The sequence below is a fragment of the Triturus cristatus genome, chromosome 2_1, assembly GCF_964204655.1.
Source record: "Triturus cristatus chromosome 2_1, aTriCri1.1, whole genome shotgun sequence".
NCBI lineage: Eukaryota > Metazoa > Chordata > Amphibia > Caudata > Salamandridae > Triturus > Triturus cristatus.
In genome coordinates this window covers 1128521685-1128543731 of record NC_140581.1, presented here as the reverse complement: position 1 = coordinate 1128543731, position 22047 = coordinate 1128521685, and the positions used below count along the sequence as shown (strand labels likewise).

The window sequence follows — 22047 nt, the reverse complement described above, 5'->3', positions numbered from 1 at the left end:
CCAACCAGTAAGGAGTTGCCATAATCCAGGCGACTGATTAACAGTGCCTGGATGAGGGTCTTTCTAGCACTCAGCGGGATCCAAGGGAAAATCTTCCTCAACATCCGCATGGTCCTAAAACAAGAGGAGGCCAGAGTTTTCACCTGAGTCTCCATTGAGAGCTGGTTATCTAGAATGATCCCTAAGTTCCTCGCACAACTTCTAGGGATGGGGGATGGACCAAGTTCTGGTGGCCACCAGTCAGGGGTCCAAAGGTCCGCAGCTTTGCCGAACAGGAGTATCTCGGTCTTAGAGGAATTCAGTACTAAAAAATGACTCCTCATCCAGTCAGCGATGTTAATCATACAAGCTGCGAACTTGACTTTCGTTGCGACGGGATCATTTCCGATATTTATGATCAACTGCGTGTCTTCGGCGTAAGAGATGGCCTCAAAACCACAGTTCCTAATGACTGGGGCTAGAGGGGCCACATATAGATTGAATAATGTGGGGCTCAAAATAGAGCCCTGTGGCACCCCCTTATCCACCCGTACTGAAGATGACACGCAAGACACCAATTGGATAGATTGGGATCTATCAGACAGATAGCTCTGAAACCACCTAAGAGCTGAGCCGCCGACACCCACCTCCCGCAGTCTGCTTAACAGTATACCGTGGGAGATGGTGTCGAAGTCTGCCGACAAGTCCAGCAACACCAGCATGACCGGAGAGTCCCCATCAAGCAGCAGCCTGATAGAATCCGTAACTTCAAGCAGAGCAGCCTCAGTGCTATGAGATGTACGGAACTCTGACTAAGTAGAATCTAACAGCTTATTCTCTTCTAAATAGTTGGAGAGATGACAGTTTAGAATAGATTCCATAACTTCAGACCAACAAGGAAGAAGAGAGATAGGTCTATAATTTTGAACCTCTGTAGGGTCAGCTGATACCTTTTTAAGTAGTGGCTTAACACGAGATACCTTCCATTTTTTCGGAAAGGTGGCTGTCGCTAACGACAATTTACAGATGGCAGCCAAGGATTCTGCAAGGATAGGAGATAATTCCTTCATAATCCTAGGTGGCAAAGGATCCAAAAAATATCCCGACTTAGTTTTAGCCCACAGAGCCCCCACCTGAGCAACTGTGATGATAGGAAAGTCATCCAGGCTAGATGAGCATAATGCTGGCCTAAGGCTCTGGCTATCATTTAAATTTTTGTTCCCCTCAAAGGTACGATAAATCGTGTCAATTTTATCGGTAAAATGTGCCACTAATGCATTACAAAACTCCTGCGTAGCTGGAGGGAGCGAATCATTAGTCCGCGGGCAGGTAAATTCTCTCAAAATCTTGAAGAGTTCATGTGAGGAGTCCTTGTCCAGCCATATATGCTAGTTGGATGATTATTGGCGTACAAAACTAAAACTGCTATGTAAGGATCAACATCAGCTGAGCTTTTGATACGTAGAAGGCTATTATTCAACATGCACATTACTAATCCAGTCATTTTATGATTGTGAAGCAGGACAAACTCCTATAACCCACCTGGACAGGGGTAAGCATACTGATATATCAAGAAAGGTCCTGTGGGATATCTTTCTCAATAACCAAGTGTCATGAATCACTGCTAGTCCGGACCTAGGACTGTCTCTTTTTCATCATCTAGGTGCATAGTCAGATGACTTGTTTGGCCCTGCTGAGACCCGTGAAATCATGTTCGGGTTAAAACATTGAAAAATACACCCATGGTTGTTTATTGGTGATTTAAACCGTGTGAATACCTAATTAAGTTGTTGATAGGATTCTCATTGTCTAGCAATTATATATACAACCATTGGGTGAAACCAGTGTTTTGTGTGAATCTGTAGATATTGTATTCACCCTTTTTTAGCACTTTGTGATCTGCACCTTTTCAAGACCACTTAGCACTTTTGAAATGATGTAATTATGTACACTACAATACAATGCTTTGAGGAAAGAGACAGTTGTTACAGGTTTTTGTGTGTACTCTTTAGCTATATGTCAGGTACATAGCTGTACATACTGTAAAATAATTTAGAGTACCAGTGAGTCATTACACTTAAATACATTGAAGAAATCCAGGATTTGTATAGTGTGGCAAATCACCTGTGAGAGTCTCAAGGTGCTGAATTGTAGGCATGGTCAGATTAAGTGATTTGTCAAGAACCACAGGGTGTTAATGCCGAGACTCCAACCTGGTTCCCACCGGCTCTAAAGTTGGCAGCTCAGGCCCGTTACACCACATGCTCTCTTCACTTGGCTATTGCAAAAGGCATCCCACGGGACCTTTGTTGATTTATTGCAGTACTGATCTAGGGCCTTCCCAGGCATAGTATCCAAACTGAAAGATCCCCAACACAAGGCATGCTCGAACATGCTTACATACCCAGAGTGCGGAAACATCCCCTGCAGCTGTAGCGATGAATCGAAGATCAACAGATTTTTTTTATGTCTAACATTCACTTTTTGAATATGTGAATATTGATTGAGTAATGATCAAAGAGATTGTTTTAGTATTCTAAATGATATCCATAAAAAATTATGGCTTTTATAAGCTAGCTAAAATTGCATCTTACTTTGTTTTTTGTTTTCTGATTTTGTGGTTTAGCAATTTTCATACACAGTGATCTTAGCACTGACAAATAAACAGAAGTTCAGGAACACCTCATAGTATCAATCACATTGACTTAACATGCTAAATAAGAATCCCGTATTTGACTTTCTCAGGCACTCAAAACGTTTTTTTCAAGAACTTTCATCCTGGCACCCATGCTGTCTCCATTACTTTCAACATTCAGCATGTCGGCTGCCAAATGGACCGCCTCCACCCGCCCTGCCCCCACCCAACCACACTTTCCTCATGGAGCGGAACGTAGAAGCTGAAGCGTTTTATATTTCTGCTAATTTTTGCCATGCAAAAAATGCAAAGCATTAAAGCAAAATTAGAAGGACAAGTATGAATACTGTACCTTGTTTTACCTGTATGGAACACACACCTGACAAAAGGCAATCTTCACATCCAGGGTAGGTTCACTGCAGTTGTACAAGAAATGTCGGCTCATAAATACCTTTAAAAAAAAAGGAAATCATGTCAATTGTAATAAAGGGACCCCAGCTGTCCTAATCATTACACAAAATGTAAGACTGGGTCCAGGATAATTTTGTCTGTTTCTCACTTCATATGACAACACTTTCATAAAACAATGTGAGATGCAATTTTTTTAATTTTAATATTCAGTGCCAGTTTATCACGGTTGCACAGGTGTCAATAGGTTTCTCTTCAGTGTGGATTCCATTTTGAATCGTCATTTGCCACAACAGCAGCAACAATCATGCTTATTCTGGATGTAAGGGCCATCATCATCAGCACAACAAAAATCTGTCTACAGCAAATAATTTGCAAAAGTCATAAATTACATTAATCCAAAAACACCCACAACATCAAACTATTGATTAAAACATATAAAAAGCAGATATATCAATTTCGCAGTCTAAGATCTGAGCTAGTGAGAAATACAAGTTAATTTTGATTAGATTATAACAAGGCCTATACAACATAAGAGCAAAAGTGCAACTATGAATCGTCATTTGCACACACCAACCAGTGGAGATACTATATTGGCAATAATCCAAAACTGCACCAGAGTATGTTGAATATTGTCTGCGACTTCTAAAGTACACATTATCCAACCCTAAATACTTAATCTCAAAAAGTCTAAAGCAAAGTCAGACTTAAAATTATCAGACTCTAGTTATCACAGTCTATAATAGTAGTTACTTTTGCAGCTATTAGTGCGTTAGATTAAATTATTTCAAAGTGTAGAATGGAATATTCAGGCATTGCTTTTTAATCTCATAAAAGCTGGGGGTTTTTCTGATCCCATGAATGTATTTGCAACGCCCCAAAACAAACCATCTTTGGCTTGTGTATGGCAAGATGTTTTTGAGGGCCCATCTTATGAGCCTGATTGCGTTGTTGTAGCATTGGATCACAAGGGAGTAGTAGCTTACGGTGCATGGCTATGTAGAGTATTTTGGAATAAGCACATGATCTTGTAATCAATATTCCGTTTGCTCAATAGTCTGTGTAAGGATTTCACAGTTTGGTGATACGGTCTGAATTCTTTAAAATGAAGTTCAGGCGCACTGCATAAAACTTCAAATTATTCAGTATTTTGAGGGTGGGCCTACTGTGGATAACACTGTCATAGTCCAGCCAGTTCAAGATGACTTCCTATGCAAGTGCAACCATGTATGGCTTTAATAAAAGGGCAGGATAATGTACGGGCACCTCGGATATAGACTGACTTTGGGCTGCGTATACTTTTAGCATGAAGAAAAGTTCACCATCAAAAATGACACCCAAATTTGAAGACTGGGTGCACTATTAACACTCATAGAATCCTTCAGGGAGTGAAGTAAGATGCAGATGTCAGCTCTGTCAGCGATTCTGAATAAAGCAAGGACAAGCAATGCACACGTGAGGTCGCTGTCTCCAGTCATTTGTAGTTCTTCTCTGATGTCCATGTGCGGTTTTAGTGCTATGATGAAGGCATAAGACAGACCAGTAATCAGTAATCAATGTGCTATACCATTCAGTCTGAGGTAGCACTGCACAAATAATTCTGTTTCTAACAATCTAGATTCACAAAAATATGATTGAAATTCACCGAGATCCCAGAGACTGCATTGGACCTTTAAGGAGGGGAATGGTACAGGTGTGATTGAACCTTCAGGAAGTACCCCCTCTTTGAAGCCTTGGCACTGTAGCTTTGTTAGGTCTATTGCCAATACACACATCATACTCCAGGTAAGTAAGAAGGTCTGGTATATCCAGTGATCATTGTTCAATTCACACATGAGTGAATCTAGCCGAGCCTGAAATTCACAGTGTGTATTGCTTGAATACAGAAGCAATGTTATTGCAAAACAATAGAGTTTTTTAGTCTGGCAGTTACAAAATGCACATGCAGAGCTCCATGTTGCAGGTCTACACAGATGACACCTAATAACTGCACTATTTGCTTCTAATTGCATACTGTTCCTTTTTTGCTTTGCCAAGGAACATTGAGTCCACTGAGGGAGTCTGCTGTGACTCTGTGGGAATACACAGTTCCTTGGCCAGTTGGTTTCTGCCCTTCTCCTTCTTTATGAAAGTCTAGAAACTGGTTGGTTGATTTTTTAACCTGGTATCCCAACTTGATTGTCACTGAACTCCTGCTACAAACCCTAGTTTAACATAAATGCCAGCCTCCTTGAAACGGCAGGTAGAATTTGTCTTGACTTCTGAAGATGTGCTGCTGCACATCATAGACAAAAACTGATAACCTTGAGGCTGTCATTGTACCCAAAAAGGGAAGCCATCCTATTACTCTGCAGGAATCCCGTCTTCTGTGACCTGACTCAGAGGAAGAGGGCATTGTACCACTTTGTGACTGGAAGACAAAGAGAGGCTAAGAGCATGGACCAGTAGCCGGAGGCTTCAAGAAGGCCATCTTGAGGATGGAGCTGTCCTGGAGCCATGAGCGCGTTGTAGGCCAGCAGGTCAGATCATAGCATAGCATCTGCTTTGCAGGCCTGACATTACCAGTGTGCGAATGAGGTGAGTCTGCAGTGCTCTATGCCTCCTCAGATTTTGTAGGACTTCATAAACCCCAATCTCCCTATGGTTTGGGTAGTGTCCCATTGTCTGGGTGTGGTTGTGCTATTTTGGAACAATTTGATGCATTTTTTTAGGATTATTGGTTCTAGAGATATCATGCTTTAATCACTCAATTTCACCCTCATTCTAAATCTCATGTCACCATTAGGATGCAGTGGATCCAAAGTGTATCAAAGGTATTATGGGCACCTCTGCCAAATAAACAGATTGACCACACTTGACTGTTCATTAGATGCATGTCCCTGTAACTGGCTCTCTCAGAAAACTTACAGTAGAAGCTAGCTAACCCATTCCTAGCAGCAAGAGATCCCATGTTTTGATTTTCGCTCTGATGAACAGTTGGGGCAGTGACAAGTCCTCCCTTGAACTGTGTCTACTGCCCCCGATACTGACCACTGAAGCATGTCAGCTACGTTTTTAAGGATAGGTGAGATTTAACACACCCATCCATCTAATCACAAGACTCCACAATGCCGGCAAGGACCTGGAATGTATCCTCTCCTTCTTCACTGGTCGAACACAGCGGGTCAAACTACCTCAGTTCCTCTCCAAACCCATGGAGTTCAGCTGCTGTGTACCCCAGGGCTCCTCCCTGAGCCCAACCCTCTTCAAAGTTTACAAGGCCCCTCTCAGGGCCATTGTCAGGAACTACGGACTCAACATAGTCTCCTATGCTGGTGACACCCAGCTGATCCTCTCCCTCATCTTCGAACCCACAACCACCAGAAACAACTTCCTCAGCGGGATGAAGGCCGTTGCCACCTGGATGAAAAACAGTTACCTCAAACTTAACTAGGACAAGACCGAAGTCCTCATCCTAGGGTCCACCCTCTCAGATTGGCATGACTCCTGGTGCCCCTTTGCATTGGGAACCCAGCCCACCTCCATGGACCATGCATGAAACCTCAACATCATTCTTGACTCCTCGCTCACAATGAGCCGTCAGATCAACGCCGTATCGTCATCATGCTTCCACATGCTTCGCCTGCTCTGAAGGCCATTCAGATAGATCTCCACTGAATCCAGAAATATGGTCACCCACGCACTCATCATCAGCAGACTCGACTACGGCAATGCACTCTATGCCAGCGTTACTCAGAAACTCTTTAGGAAACTACAGAACATTCAAAATGCTGCAGCCAGACTATTCCTCGACATCCCCCACCGCAGCCATATCACCGAACACCTCAGAGAACTCCACTGGCTCCCAGTCAAAAAATGAATCACTTTCAAGCTCCTCATGCATGCCTACATAGCCCTCCATGACGCAGGACCAGCATACCTGAACCACCGCCTCTCATTCCACATACGCATCAGACATCTCTGCTCCACCATGCTGGCCCTGGCCACCGTTCCTCGGATCCACAAGACTGGAACCGGAGGAAGATCCTTCTCCTTCCTCGCCGCCAAGACCTCTCCACCTCAGACGATCCCCGTCACTGACCCAATTCATAAGGATCTCAAGACCTGGTTCTTCGATTGAACCCCTGCGCTCAGATGGATCGGCAGCCCGCCTCCCCACACCAGCGCTTTGAAACCCTCAAGGGTGAGTAGCCACACTTTACAAACCTTGATTGATTGACTGATTGACCAAAGGGCAATGTACTCTGACACCATGGAGTGCTCAAGTTTTCCGATTTTATGAAAGAGCAACTTCTCCAGTCAAGGTTTTTCTTTGGCACTTGTATCATTAATAAAATCACAACCAGGAGTACCAAAATTCGAAAAAGCTCCTTTACTGGGAGAGTTTTGCACGCATGAAGTCATGAAAGTTGTGAAATATGAGATGTCAAAGTTATTCTCATATTAGTACATTAAGACATAAACTCCCCCCCAAAAATGTGGGATTTTACACGAAGTGTCTGGTTGGCTTCACTTGACTGAATTCAACTTTGTTAGCGCATGGGTCAGCAGCGCAGTTTTTTTGGAATTTGTCTGCAGTATTGGCTATATCACATAAACAAATTAGTATCTTTGGAATTAATATCTGTCATCAGTGAAAGCTGTCTACAGTAGTTTAACTTGTCAGCAATAAACTGCACAGTACTTGATGTTAACTCTCCATTGCACCATAAAATCCATTCTTGAGATTTGCCAGTGGTATTGCAACACATGGTGCCAGGAAACAATTTTGTAAATGTGCGCTCTGCAAATAGAATTAACAACAACAGATACATTTTCATAACAAAATGAAAATACTGCAGATAAATTCTAGCTATTTATACAGCTGACTAATTCATTTACCAACCTCTGTTCTATTTCAAAGGTATAAATAACTCTGATTGGACATTTAATTTATTGAGTTATAAGTGTGACACACCGTTTTCGAGTTTCAAATAGGTCTCGGCAAAATATTCATTATTCTCTGAAATTACGACATTACGCCCAGTCGCGTAATTGCAGACCATGTAGGTGCAAAACCTATTGAGGAAGCACAGTAGGGACACGAATGACTAGAATGGGTGTGGCTAGTGGTCGCAGCACTTGTGTTTTTGGTGATTTTATTTGCGCAAAATGTGTTCTTGCATCCAAAATGGATGCAGGGATGCATTTTGCACTAAAACATATCACTAAATGCCTGTTTTCCATTTTGTGTCATTTTTTTTAATTCACCCAATTACACAAAAGGAAATTACGCAAATTTCGCACAGATTAGGGTCCAGATGTACAACAGATTGTTGTACGCGCAAATGGGTTTTAGACCTGTTTCGCATGCAGAAAACGTGTGGGCCAAGTACTAACCCTATTTTGCTAGTCGCTAATTAAATAGCGGCTCGCAAAATAGGGTTAGGGGCTCGCTATTAGGAAGGGGCGTTCCGAGGGCGTCCCCTCCTAAAATCGAGTCTGAACCCTATGTAAGAATGTTTTGCGACCACAATTGCAGTCGCAAAACACTCGCAGCTTACCACCCTCTTCAAGAGGGTCGTAAACCATTCGCAAACGGGAAGGGGCCCCCAGGGGACCCCTTCCCCTTTGCGAATGGGTGCGCAAACATTTTTTCAGAGCAGGCAGTGGTCTCAGGGACCCCTACCTCCCCTTAAAAAAATGAAACAAAAACGTTTCTTTCTTTTTTTAAATGCAGCCCGTTTTCAAACGGGCTGCATTTTTAAAAGCAGTCCCAGACATGGAGGTTTGCTGACCACAGCAGGCCACCATCCCTGGGAGTGCCAGCCATTCCCAATGGGGTCGCAAATTGCGACAGACTCATTAATATGCATGAGACATGCAATTTGCGACCCTTTTGGGAATCACAAACAGTGTCTCAGACACTGTTGTACATTGGCAATTGCGACTCGCAATTTGGCGCAATTTGCGAGTCGCAATTGCCAATGGTCATACATCTGGCCCCTGGTTTCAAACCTACTATCAATTCTTGGCATGACTCTTGACTGAACAACCTAGCTACAGTCACATCTGTAATGAAAATCAGGGTTGCAGAAGTAGGCACATACACAGACTATTTAAGCCCCCTAACTACGCATTCACAGAGCTGATATAAATGGAAGCAGAAGAGGATGGTTTTAAAGTGCAGCCAGCATGAAGTAGCCACGTTTGTCATAAGATAAAGAAAACGCCTGCCACTTAGAGGCAAAACAGCATGGTGCAATGCTCACAAAAACAACAGCAATTTAATATTTCCTGTATTTAAAAAAGAGTTCAAATGATTTGGCATTTTAATCCCGAACATAGTGACTAGAAGAAGAAAGTAATTTATACAAAACCACTGAAGGCCCCTGCATCTTTCCTGGCAATTATTGAACCAGTTTGCGAAATTAATATTTAATGATTGAGTCATTTCATCTCAGACCCTGTTGTGGAATGGCAGCAGGGTGCCTGAGAACGCTGCCCAGAGCAGGGTGAGTCACTGCAGCCACACTGTACTCCAAGGAGACTTACAATGCAACTACAACAAAACAAAGCCTAATGTAATGACACTTGTCTGCATAAAAAGAATTTTGCGTTCAGTCCTTGAAAGTAACTGGTAACTGTTTTGCCACACAACCTTATTTGGAGTTTTTCGGAGGGCATAGTCTTTCAAAGTGCGACAGATATCACAGGCTAGACTGCACTTGCAACGCCGCAGACAGGATATTTCCCACGTTTGTGACCGAGCTTCTCATCCGTCAAATTCTAAATAAGGCCCTAGGAGGCAGATTTATCAGGTTTTTTGTGTCATCCTTGCACAACGCATGGGGGCTCAAGGGCGCCCGAAAACCTAAGTAAGATTTATCAAGCCAAGCAAGGCCATCTTGCTTTGCCCTGCATGGCTTGATAAATCTAGAGTAACGAAAGGCAGCGCAAGTCGCTGCGTTGCATTACTTTGCCCGAGGGAGGCGTTACATGGGTGGTGCGCCGGTGTTCAACACATCTACCCATGGATTTTGTCGCATTCCCAGATTTACCATTAGTGGTAGACTTGGAAATGCAAGTGAATGCTATGCCACGCCACACGAGGTGTAATGAGGAGAAATATCTGTATTTCTCCTCACAGCACACATACAAAGAGGAAAATTCCTCTCAGGATTGTTATTGTTCAGGGTGGTGTCCCTTTCTGTACAAAAACAATCCTGCCTACAACGGAGCCACTCTTGCACATAGAACAAGGGTGCCTGCATTGGCGCTAGGCAACCAAAAGTGCACCAGTGCTGGAAAGGACAGGAATGCACTGTAAAATGTTAAATACAACACATTCTTGCCCTTTCCCTTTCACACAGCGCAGCGCTCCAAGGTAGCTTGCTGTATTGCCGCGTGAAAAAATTATAAATACGGGTGTAGCCTAACAATTAACTCCAGACAGTTCCTTAAACTAAATTGATTATGGTTGTCCCCTTTTTGGAACAGCAGAGATGAGCTAAAAGTTGTCTATCCTTCCCATTTTTGCTGTCAGAGTTGCCATAAGCGGCACAGGTATGTCGCAGAAATGGGTCCAAGCTTGCTGCATCACAGGAGCTCGCTGCTGAGGCCCACATATGAACCATGTCTGGGTTTACTTGTATATCTTTGCAGAGAATGTATGGTCTAGCTGAGACTGGTTCACCCCATTTGGTGTTAGGGCAAGACAGGTTTATATACCATTCCTTGCTGTGTGTAACTTCAAAAACATGCTTTGACACGAAATGGAATCATTCAGAGAGGGGTCACCTTAATTCAAGCTTTTAAACTTAGACGTGGGTGATGTCTAAGTGAGTTACTGATTGTGTTTAATGGTGTCCAGATTCAGTGTTGAGCTCCCTGTGTTATATGCACACAAGGTGCTCCTCACGAATGAGGCCCATGAGGCATAATGTACTCTGAAGTTGCTTATCTTCAATGAAAGAATGGTTGAATTTTCTTGGGTTCTGGCTGTTGTGGCACAGAAAAGCTTACAAACACAGAATGGAATGCACCAAAGGTTCAGATTGATTCTAGCATTTCCAACCATCACCTGTGTGCTGTCCTTATTTTAATTGCAAACATATTTATGAACTCAAATGGTTTAGTTTTTTGAGGCAGAAAATGTGATGTACATTCAGGATAAATGCACTCTGAAGTGCTTAGCACCTAATCGATCACAAAACTCAACTGTAAAACCTATATTTACGGAACCTGCTTTAATATCATGTCTTGGGGAATTCCTTATTACATCCACAAAACTGGTGCGGCCTGATGTGGTGATTGCTCAGTGGGTAATGGGCAAACAAAATAATTGCACGACACTTGGACATACATGTGGGCCTCACAACTGTGAGACTGCCAAACATCAGACAGAGATCCACTAGCTTTCTATTGAGCCCTTTTCAACGAACAGATTACAGGAAAACCACTGGACCATCCGAATGTATGAAGTTACAATGCATACATTTACAACGCATGCCTTGACAACGCAGTTTTTACATCGCAACATCCTTTACAACGCATACATTTACATCGCACGTCACTACAACACATTTTTTTTAATACATTTACAACGCATTCCTTTACATCGCATTATACATTTACAACGCATACCATTACATTGCATTTAAGGTAAGTGTTGGATAGTGTAGGGGTAAAACTTACTACTCTAACTCCAGAGGGTCCAACAGTAGGGTAAGTGTTGGATAGTGCAGGGGTAAAAATTACTATTCTAACTCCAGGGGGTGCAACAGTAGGGTAAGTGTTAGATAGTGTAGGGGTAACAATTACTATTATAACTCCAGGGGGTACAACAGAAGGGTAAGTGTTGGATAGTGTAGGGGTACTTGCGTTGTAATGGTATGCGCTGTAATGACATGCGATGTAATGCCTGCGTTGTAGTGACATGCGTTGTAGTGTCAAGCGTTGTAGTGACATGCAATGTAATGGCTGCATTGTAGTGACATGCGTTGTAAACGATGTTGCGATGTAATGACTGCGTTGTAAATATAGTGCGATGTAATGACTGTGTTGGAAAGGTTGTATCCCGGACCATCCAACACTAACAATATACTCTGTAATGTCTACCTTACAGGACCATAAACACACAAGGTGGTCTTGCTGGAGTATTAACCCACCCAATAACGCACTGCTCCGATATCGATACTAACACACACTATGTACGTGTGGTCTGAGTGTAAACAAAAAAAAGGGGACCTGAAAAAAGTGATCGGACAAGACAAGAGAGCACTTCGCTGTTAGGACAAGAACCCTCCCTCACCCGAAGGTGACATGCTTCATTATAGGGTTCCCTCCTCATACTGGGATCGCAAGGAACCCAGTGTGGGCTACAGGACCCCCATCACTGCAACTCATGGCTCACTCTGGACATCTGCCTGCAAGGTACTGTACCACAATATTGACCTGCTTTAATATCAACGCCACAATATCGACTACTAGCATATCGTCGAGGTGCGTAGATGTGGAGTTAAGAGTAGTAAATCTTATCATTGCTTATCTATGCTTTCCTTGACAATATAGTGAGAGTGTATATGGGCAGATTCATATTACTGGCCTCTATACTGTGACATACAACCAGCTGCACTAGATACTATGGGGGAAATAATCATCGGTAGGCTTTCTTGTCTCTATCTGTAATACGCTCATTACAATCATTTATTGTATTGATTAAATTCTAGTTGAGGTCATCTTGCTTTATGAATAATAAAGCATAGCCACAGCCCTGCCCATCCCAAACGAGGCCTCTCGCCATGAATCGTGAGAAGGGCTGGCCCTTCTACATGCTTACCCTTATAACTGTCCGCGAGGGACTCAGTCAATTTTCAGAGCGAAGGACAATTTCACACATTACATTAATCATGATTTTGTGGTCTTGCTTTACCCGTTATTACTTATCATCGTATATAATCGCAACCCTACAGCATATGTTAGACCTTCCGACAACCTCCTGCTCGCAACACAGCACCAAAACCATGTAGTTGACACAGCGCCATAGGATAACAGTGCATCCGTCCCACCAAACCATCATACACCTTAGTATTATTACGAACAAGTCAGCCTAAAATACTACATAAGTATACCCGCATTATTGCATCAGATCTATACATGTGGCTAGTCATGCCTATCTAGAAAACAGTTGACTCACACTTGGCAGCGGAAAACCATTCACCTGAAAGGGATGAAACAAACCGTATCCACACCACAGAGGTCTTTGACACAATCCTTTCACATAGCCCAATGCACATTTTAAGCTAAACTTTAAACCCATCTTTACTAACCAAACACAACCACGGGACCATATGGAATGGGTGCCTAGATCATTAAAGCACTACAGTGTGCATACAAACTATATAGGTCTGATATCCATATGATGGCAATTTGCCCTTCCCTGTTACATAATGTAACATAAAATGATACATATCACAAAAACATACCTGTTGTGCAGCCAGCTCCGTCACCATAATACTTTATAACTTTATCGTCCATTACTTTTCATCAGTGCCTATATTTCACTGCTCTGAGCGCATATTAGGCAAACGGCGCATTTTCATTGCTTGCGCCGAGTGCACCTTTTAAAAGGGGCTCCAGGAGCAAACAATGAAAATGCCCTGCATTAGGGTGAATGCGCTGTCCCCTGGGCAGCCGCAGACTTGCACAGCACTGGGAGCAGCACATTTCTGTGAAAAACAGAGCGGTTGCTTTGAAGCCGTTCCGTGTTTTCACAGTGCAACCCGCCTGCACTTTGAAGCGGGATTAGAGATCCCCTTGCAGGCAGGTGGAGTGAGTGAGTGACTGCACCCGCCTGCAAGGGGATGTCGGGGAGTCCATGGGGGTCCATGGAGGGGGGTCCAGTCAGTGCACCTCCTGATAGCCTCTTTGCCTCTGCGCCCACATCTGTAATACGGCACGGGCGCAGAGGCAAAGGGAATCCCTCATTTGCATGGGAACGCCCTCTAAAGATAGCGCTGGCGCTTTAAGTGCACCAGCGCTATCGGTATTACAGAAGGGGGCGCACAAGCGTCTGTGGCCCCTTCTGTAATACTGAAATGCACCGGGGCGCCAAAGCGGGCGCAAACATCCGTTGCACCTCTGGGGCACTTCTATAATACAGCCACTGGTGTCTTGCATAGTGGAGGGAACTGTGGCGATGCTCAGCAAGTTTCAACTACCCCCTTGTACCCATGTTTTCTGAAACCTGCTTCACCAAACTTGGAAAGAGTGCGAGGGCGGGGGTCTTCTGATGGATCTTCACATCAAGAGGCTCAAATAATCTTTCTTTCTTTTAACCTCTCCTTTCACTAAACACGTTTTCTTCTTCTGTTAACTGTTACATTTCCTTAGTTAAATTATTTTGTTCTGCCAGTAAATGTACTGATGCTTCAACTCTCGACTGGAACCATGCTGCCATGGGCATATTGTATTTGCTTCCAAATAATGAATTCAAGCTATGCAGATTTTATTCTCATGAATAAAATCTCAATTTAGAGTCTCTGCCACATAAAATCATGCTAAAGATGGGCAAGAAAAAATAAATAAAGTGACCACTTATTAAAATGTGTCAGTGGCACTCAATTCAATAACATTGGCGTGGAGTCCTGGGCAGGCACAGGCTGCGCTTTCTGGTAGCAAGGCCCTTTAATGCTGGGCTGAAGGGACCTCTGCAGTAATAGTCAATATGACAAATTGACACAAATGCTGTGTTGATCACAGCCTGAGCTGTAATCTGAGTGCGAGGCAAAGAATGCCAACCGAGGAAGAAGGAGGGCCTTGTGATCTGTTTCCTAAAGTGCTTACCTAAGAGCCAGAAGAGCTGAGTTTTAATTCTGGAGGCAGCAATTGGCTGATCCTATGCAATATTGCTTCTTGTGTTTCAATTTCCTGCTATGCAAGTTAGGAGCACTCTGAAACAGAGTGAAGGTCAGTACCAGATGCTTGAACAATAGACCGTGAGCATTTGGTTCACCCCGGAAGCCCCTCGAGATGTTTCAGGGTGGCAGCCGTGTGCTCTTAATGTCTCTTTATTCACTGATCAATTGTGAGGTGTGCCTTGAAACTGTTTGCAGGGCACCAAATCTATTGATTATTTAGTGAAGTTCAGTCTTGGAGATGTTTTTTCGTGACTATAGATCTTGTTTCCAAGGGACTGAAAAGGTAAAGGAAGATTGGATCAAATATTTTTGTTCTGAATGTGTCTTGTAACCCACACAAAGGAAATCTCAGGAATAAGAAAGTTTGCTATAGCGTGGGTGTCTGCATACATGCTTTTGTTATGGATGTCATCATAAAGTACATTCTCATCTATTGTATTCTCATACATTACCGGCTGCCTCCTACAAAGAGAAGTGCGGTATGAAACCTTATTAAAGAAACAAGTTATTTTTAAATTACCGACTTTCCCTTTTTATAATGCGAGCAATGCATACACCAGTCAGGCCTAGAAAATGTTAGGATTTTCTTTTCTTTTTACAGTGTATGCCTTTTACCTTTATGTTGGATGTCCATAGGGGGTCTTTTCCCAGATGAGTGACTAAGGTTATTGACCAGCTTGTTCCCCTCGGCAAACAAAACACAACTAGGCTTATTCGGTGTGACCCTTGGTGTAATGCCATTCCAAATACGAGAAAGACTTTAAAACAAGTTTGGTTAGGCTCAAGGCCTGCTCCTAGTCAGGCTTAGAGTTAGAAATCTCAATTACAGTTTCAGCTATGTTATAAGTAACTCATTGGGTATACTTTAATTATATGAGTGTACCCCGATTATACTCTTATGCTGCCACACGTAAACACACGTATTAACTTATTTGCGTACATATTCACATATGGTTAGTAATGGGGTGGAGCCTTTAATTACACTGATCCAGGGGCACCCAGCAGTCTACAGCAGAAAAAAAATTGGCTGACACAGATTCTATTGAGTGTAAAGACTGCATTTCACATGCCCCATTGTCTGTGTTTTCAGTGTTGGTGAGTGCTGTCAAGTAAGCTTCTCTATGCCCCTCGGTTGAAGCAAACTTGTAGTCTTACTTCAATGTTTGTCAAATGTCTTGTTTTTTAGTTTTCAAAATCTGGATCCTATCCCTTGCTAGAATTAGACCTTCAGTTTACAGATTACACATTAATCTAACGTTGGTGCAAACTCCTTCAGATATCTGACTGTCCATGAGTCCACTGTGTAGTGTACAGTGCCTTGAAACTGGTCAGGCATGACAGGCTCATTGATAATGTTCAAAAGTACTGAAGGGCATCCAGTCGACTAAGCTTCGGCTTCATATTATTGGGTGTGGCCATGCAATCCCAGAACACAAAAGTACTTGATGAGGTTGTAGGCCCAACACCCTCCCTGGCCTCATCCTGTGCCAAAGGACAATGACCCCAATCTTGTACTCACTGTGAAAAATATATTCTTCATAAACAGGAGCTTCCTAGAGCTGCTGTTTTCTAGTCACTAGCCTACCAGGGGAATTCTCAGTAGCCTGTCAGATGGAGAGGCTCCTTGCTCAACCTTGCAAGTATCAAGGAAAGACTGGATGTTCCCTCTTCCTATGCTGACTGTTTGCAGCCCTCACTCCTCCAGGGCATCAGAGTTCCCTGAAGGAGTGAGGGCCCATGCCATAGCTGGAACTCCAATGCTCTTGGAGGAATGGACAAGAGGGACAGGAACTTAACTGGATTCACCACCGCACAAGACTGGCCTCTCTCTCACTGCTTGGACCTGTATGATTTGCACAGATTCATCATACGTTTACATTCAGTTACTACTTGAACAACTTTCTCTTTCACTGGCACTGCACCTGCAGCCATGCGATCAAGGAGAAATGCAGATGTAACAGGCGGACTAGAGATAAATGATGGTAAAAGAGAACAGAGCAAGAAAGTGGCCAAGAAGGCCAGAAGGATAAGCGCAAACAATGGGGAAAACAGAACAGGGTAATAAAAGAGAGAAAAAGAGCAAAACTAGGAAGTGAGCTGAGAGGTGAGGCTCTAAAGGAAAACAAACCTGAGTTTAAAAAGATGGACAGATGAGTGCAACAAGGAAAGAACAAAGATATAAGGAAAACTGCCAGAAACCTAGGCAGGTGTTGTGTACTGCAGTCTAAAATTTAAGGGAAGTATTTCAATCTTATTCCTCAATTGCGAGGCACTGGTCACTAGCCTTGTGGTTAAGGGCAGTGAGCTAATATACTAATTGCATAGATCTGTATAGGCTTCAGACGAAAGATTCTAATCCTATTTTTAAAAATCTGTTTATCCATGCAGATACTAGAGATGTCTATGTTCAACCCGCTGGTCACATACTCTAATTCCAAAAGAAAGTTCAGTAGGTTAACCACCCCACTGAAGAACTATGTAATTGACTCAACCACTGCTGAACTGTGTGAATAAAGGCATAGGTCACAGATTCCTACCATGGTGGAATAGATGAGGCAGACAGTGCCCATGCTGGAAGGATCTGTGTGTCACAGATTCAAATTCTAGAGAAGGATTTCCCTCTCAGCTCTGTACTGAGCTTCGAGTTATATATCAGGAGGGATATACAATTGAAAAGAACAAACATAAAGGGGTCTCAACTTCCAAAACTGGCCATAGTTGAACCAAAAGCCATCTCACATTTTAACCATCATTAGTCCACCGCCCGTTCGACTCCCCACCCAAACCAGGGGTCCTCTCTTAGTATTGCGTACAGTGTCCTTTACCTTGCATCTGCCAGTGAGTGGGAAGTAGCACAGTCTCACAGGTAGATCTATGATTTTTGGCTGCATCCGACATGGTACATGTCTGGTGACTGCAGGTTTGGTTTCACTTCACCTAACGGATCAAAAGGCCCAGAAAAAAGTCCCACACTTGGTGCAAGTATAGTGTTTTGTATATTGGGCATTAAAAACAGTTGTGTGTCAGAATTTCAGGTCCCAAATATTTACCTGCAAAAATATAGACTACAATATATCTGCTGCCACTATATTATCAAGGTAAGTATACATAAGTAAGTATAGGTTTACTATTCTTACCTCCTCATCTACTTATCTCGAAAATATATATGTTCATATATATGTTCAAAGTACACAGATGTAGAGTTAATAATAGAAAATCTATACTTAACTATATATATACGTACCTTGATGATAGAGTGGCAGTCAGTACTCTGGAGATGATATTTGCGCAGGTTTATGTGAAAAACAAAAAATTCAATATTTTTTATTGAAAGCACTGGCCTCGAGAATGGGTAGTATCATCGCTTTTCTTTGTAGATCATTGTTTTTACCACGCTCTGAGAATTTGATGCATTATAATATTGGGGCATTGCCTATACGGGGCTGAGGATGAGGCCTTAGGGACTGGGCCATTTTAGACTTTGACCTGAGGATGATGCTTTCGGTACAGCGGCTGTGCCAGTGCTGGCATGAGTTGTTACTTTATATCACAACAGGGCACATGGATGGAGCAGCACATACTAGGGTATTGTAGATACTGGCATGACCATTGTCTTTTAAACACTGCAACATTTTGTATACTGACCTAGGGATTGTGTTTTACATACTAAGACATTGTAGATTCTGGACTAGGAAAAGTGCTTTATGTACTGGGTGTTAGACCTGACATCCTTGAACTGTTATTCCCCAAACATTTTGCTTTCACCTCCCTTACAGTGCTGACCTCATTTTCAGGACTCTGTGCACTTTTCCCCTGCTAACCATTTGTAAAGTTGTATTGTAGTCTCCCTTCTCGACATGGTAAAATTGGCCTACACCTAATTGGTACATTTCATTTACTTGTACGTCCTTAGTATATAGTATATGCGCACCCAGGTCCTGTAAATGCTACTAGTCAGCTGCAGCACTCATTGTGCCACCCACTAAAGTAGCCTGTTAACATGTCTCAGACATTCCACTGCATCCTGTAGTGCAGTTTTAAACTGCAATTTCTACCTGAAAATAAACCTTATTACTAGGCCTAAACCTCCATTTCTAATACTTACAAGTCACACCTAAAGTAGGCCCTAACCACCCCTAGGCCGGGTGCATGGTATTTAAAAAGTCAGAAATGTGTTTTAACAGTGGAAAAACAGAAAACGTCAGTTTTCACTGTTGTAAGGCCTATCTCTCCCATAGACTGATGCTAGGTTGCCTTATTGTATTGTATTGTATTGTAATTGCATTTATATAGTGCTTACTGCCCCTGATGAGGCGTCAAAGTGCTTTTTCGGCGAGTTGCAAGCTACTCCGGAACCCATAAAGGATCAGTGTTGAATTAGTATAATGAAATATGAAAGTAACTTGAGTGGTGGATAGGTTAGTCCGTTATTTGGATTCAGATTGATAGCGGAGGGATAGAAGAGGGAAAAAGGTTTGCATTTATATAGCGCTTATTACCCCTGATGGGGTGTTGAAGCACTTTTTTTCGGTGAGTAGCAGGCTACTCCTGAACCCATAAAGGATTAGTGGTGAATTTGTATAGTGAAATATGAAAGTAATTTGAGTGGTGGATATCAGTCAGTTATTTGGATTGAAAAGGATAGCGAAGGGATAGAAGAGGCAAAAAGGTTTACATTCATATAGCGCTTGTTACCCCCTGATGGGGTGTTGAAGCACTTTTTTGGCAAGTAGCACGTTACTCCGGAAACCCAAAGGATTAGATTACATTTAATTAGTGCTAACTCCAGATTTGGAGCAGATAGAGATATGCTGTTTATACTCAAAAGAATTGGAATTTGAAATCCTCTTTAATGGTAAAGTTGGACTTTAAGTTACAATTTTGAAAATGCCACTTTTAGAAGGTTGTTGTTTTCTTGTCCCAACCAAATGTGCCTTTCTGTCAATTTCTTGAGTCACATGACTGTGAATGGCTCTGCTGGTGGGGTTTGTGTATTGCTTCCAGACAGTGAGTCAAAGGAAACTAGGTGTGAGTGGAGAAGGTCTTCCTGACGAATGGTTGGGGAGGAGCTGCCCCCTGCCCTGATTACACTTCAAAGGGCTCTGCCTGTAGCACACACAAAGGAACTTGACACAATGTCTGCTTTGCTTTTTGTCACCTTAGAAAAGTTTGAGCCAGGAGAAGAGAAATAACTGACAAGAACCAATTTTGGGAATAGGTCTGGGAATTCTCCATTCAAAGGCTGGCTTCAGGTATAAAATGGAACATTCTTGCATCAGAACACTTCTGGACCTATGGAAAATTCAGAAGGACTGTCCTGCTGCTGGAAGGACTGCTTTGCTGTCTGAAGCAGGGAGGTTGACCTGCTTGCCTTGATCCCTGGCTACCCAGAGTGACCCCAAGGGTCAGTTGGCTGACCTCCTGTGTGAGCTACAGAGGTACAAGGTTCCAGAGGCCTCCCTGCAACTGACCAGCTGACCAGCACCAATTGGACCTGCCTGAGCTTTGCTGTTGTCCACTACTGGAGTGAGTCCTGATCGCAAAGAAGGGTCCCACAAAATCATGAACCCCTGGATGGCAGCAGTGTGAACTCCTCCTTATGGAAAGTTAAAAATCTTGAAGTTTGGGATCCTAGTGTCAAGAAGTGAATTCTTCACTCCGATAATTGACTGCCCGCAACAGCCATCAATGTGAAGCTCCAGAGGGACCTGCTCTTTGCACTGACAGTGACCGCCCCTGATGACCAGTAACAGGAGACCTATACATTATGCCGCCAGTGACCGTCCACAATGTTCAACCAACATAAAACTCCAGGGATTACCAGCTCCTTGAGCTACAGCAATGACCGTCTGCGACGCTCGACATGAACTTTATGCAGAAATCCTCCTCCTGGTGACCTGCTCCGGAACTCGTAGGCCCGTACTTGAAAAGGTAACTCTTCAGCTGCATTAACCGTGTTCTTATAACCGACCCGTGCTCGATGAAGGTTGGTCTGAACTTGTTACTTTCCTCCCTGTCCAGCACGACAAGATAACGATGAGTGACGCTTTTGTATCAAGCTACCAGAGGGTGAGCACAGGTTTATTTAGTGACTTTTGTGGTTTACTCTGACAAGGATTGTGTTTGTTACTTGAGTGGGGCTTTCAACCCTTCAACCAATTACCCAATTTATTACACTGGGGAACTGAGGATACTAAACTGGGGAAAGTGATTTAGAAATTGTGAATGCTCAAGAGGCGATATTGCTTTGTATCCTGCAAACAGCAGAAATGGCTTGGCTATGAAGCTATGTGCTTGAGCAATACAGCCCTGATTACGGTGCTTAAGACTTCAACCAGAAATGCCAGTGAAATCTGTTACATTTAACCAGTGTATTTGATAAACTGTGCTGTAAAATTCATAATTTAGCCCTCATTTTTCCAAACTTTTCTTGAGAGGTGATTCATCATAGTCCTCTAGGCAATGGTTAGATTCACTCTCTACACAGGCTTTCTAAGTACAATTTAGTACTGATACTAAAAAAGTTCCTGGGGTGATTAACATTCCCAGTCCATCATAAACATCATCAAGATATTCGTAAAGTGCCCAAAGCCCTCAATCACTAAAGCACCCGTAACAGCTCAAATTGCATTTTCAGTGCATGGATCAGCTTAATGATTTGAATGCTAAAATATCATAAATTATTTTAGCCTAAGTTTTTAAACTCATTTTTTAAAACACTGGATGAAATTACACCAAATCAAAACAACATTAGAATTCCCTCAAAATTCTTCAGTTGAGAATTTTAATATCATGTAAACAAAAAGAACACTAAAATTCTCCATGTAGGTTTAACTAATCCCATAATGCTGTCTTTGAACTGATTATGATTTGAGTAGTGACTTTACTGCTGAAATCACAGACATAATTATCAACATCACTGGTAACATTATATATGAATTTACCAATTACAATTTCTTTACCATCTCAGAAAACCCAATGATCACATTGAAAAAAATATCTAGATGTTGGCAGTGGTAGTGTAGCTTTACAACTGCATGTAATGATTGTAAGATTATATATAGCTTGTGAATGAACCCGCAGTAGCACTTATTCTCTATATATTTACTGTGAGGACAAATATTA

The 22047-nt window shown here is 42.6% G+C and overlaps 1 protein-coding gene across 4 annotated transcripts in view; it reads right to left on the bottom strand.

Moving 5' to 3' along the window:
* The window catches only part of MAPK10 (mitogen-activated protein kinase 10), a 948252-nt gene that overhangs the window by 476195 nt on the left and 450010 nt on the right, over nt 1-22047 (bottom strand). For 2 of the 4 annotated variants that reach the window (XM_085636551.1, XM_085636555.1), the window contains exon 3: nt 2994-3065. In XM_085636551.1, coding sequence (XP_085492677.1) covers nt 2994-3059 — 66 coding nt within the window. In that variant the 5' untranslated portion in view covers nt 3060-3065. Of the gene's footprint in view, nt 1-2966; nt 3066-22047 lie in introns of all 4 variants that reach the window. The other 2 variants (XM_085636553.1, XM_085636554.1) reach the window with 2 other exon arrangements.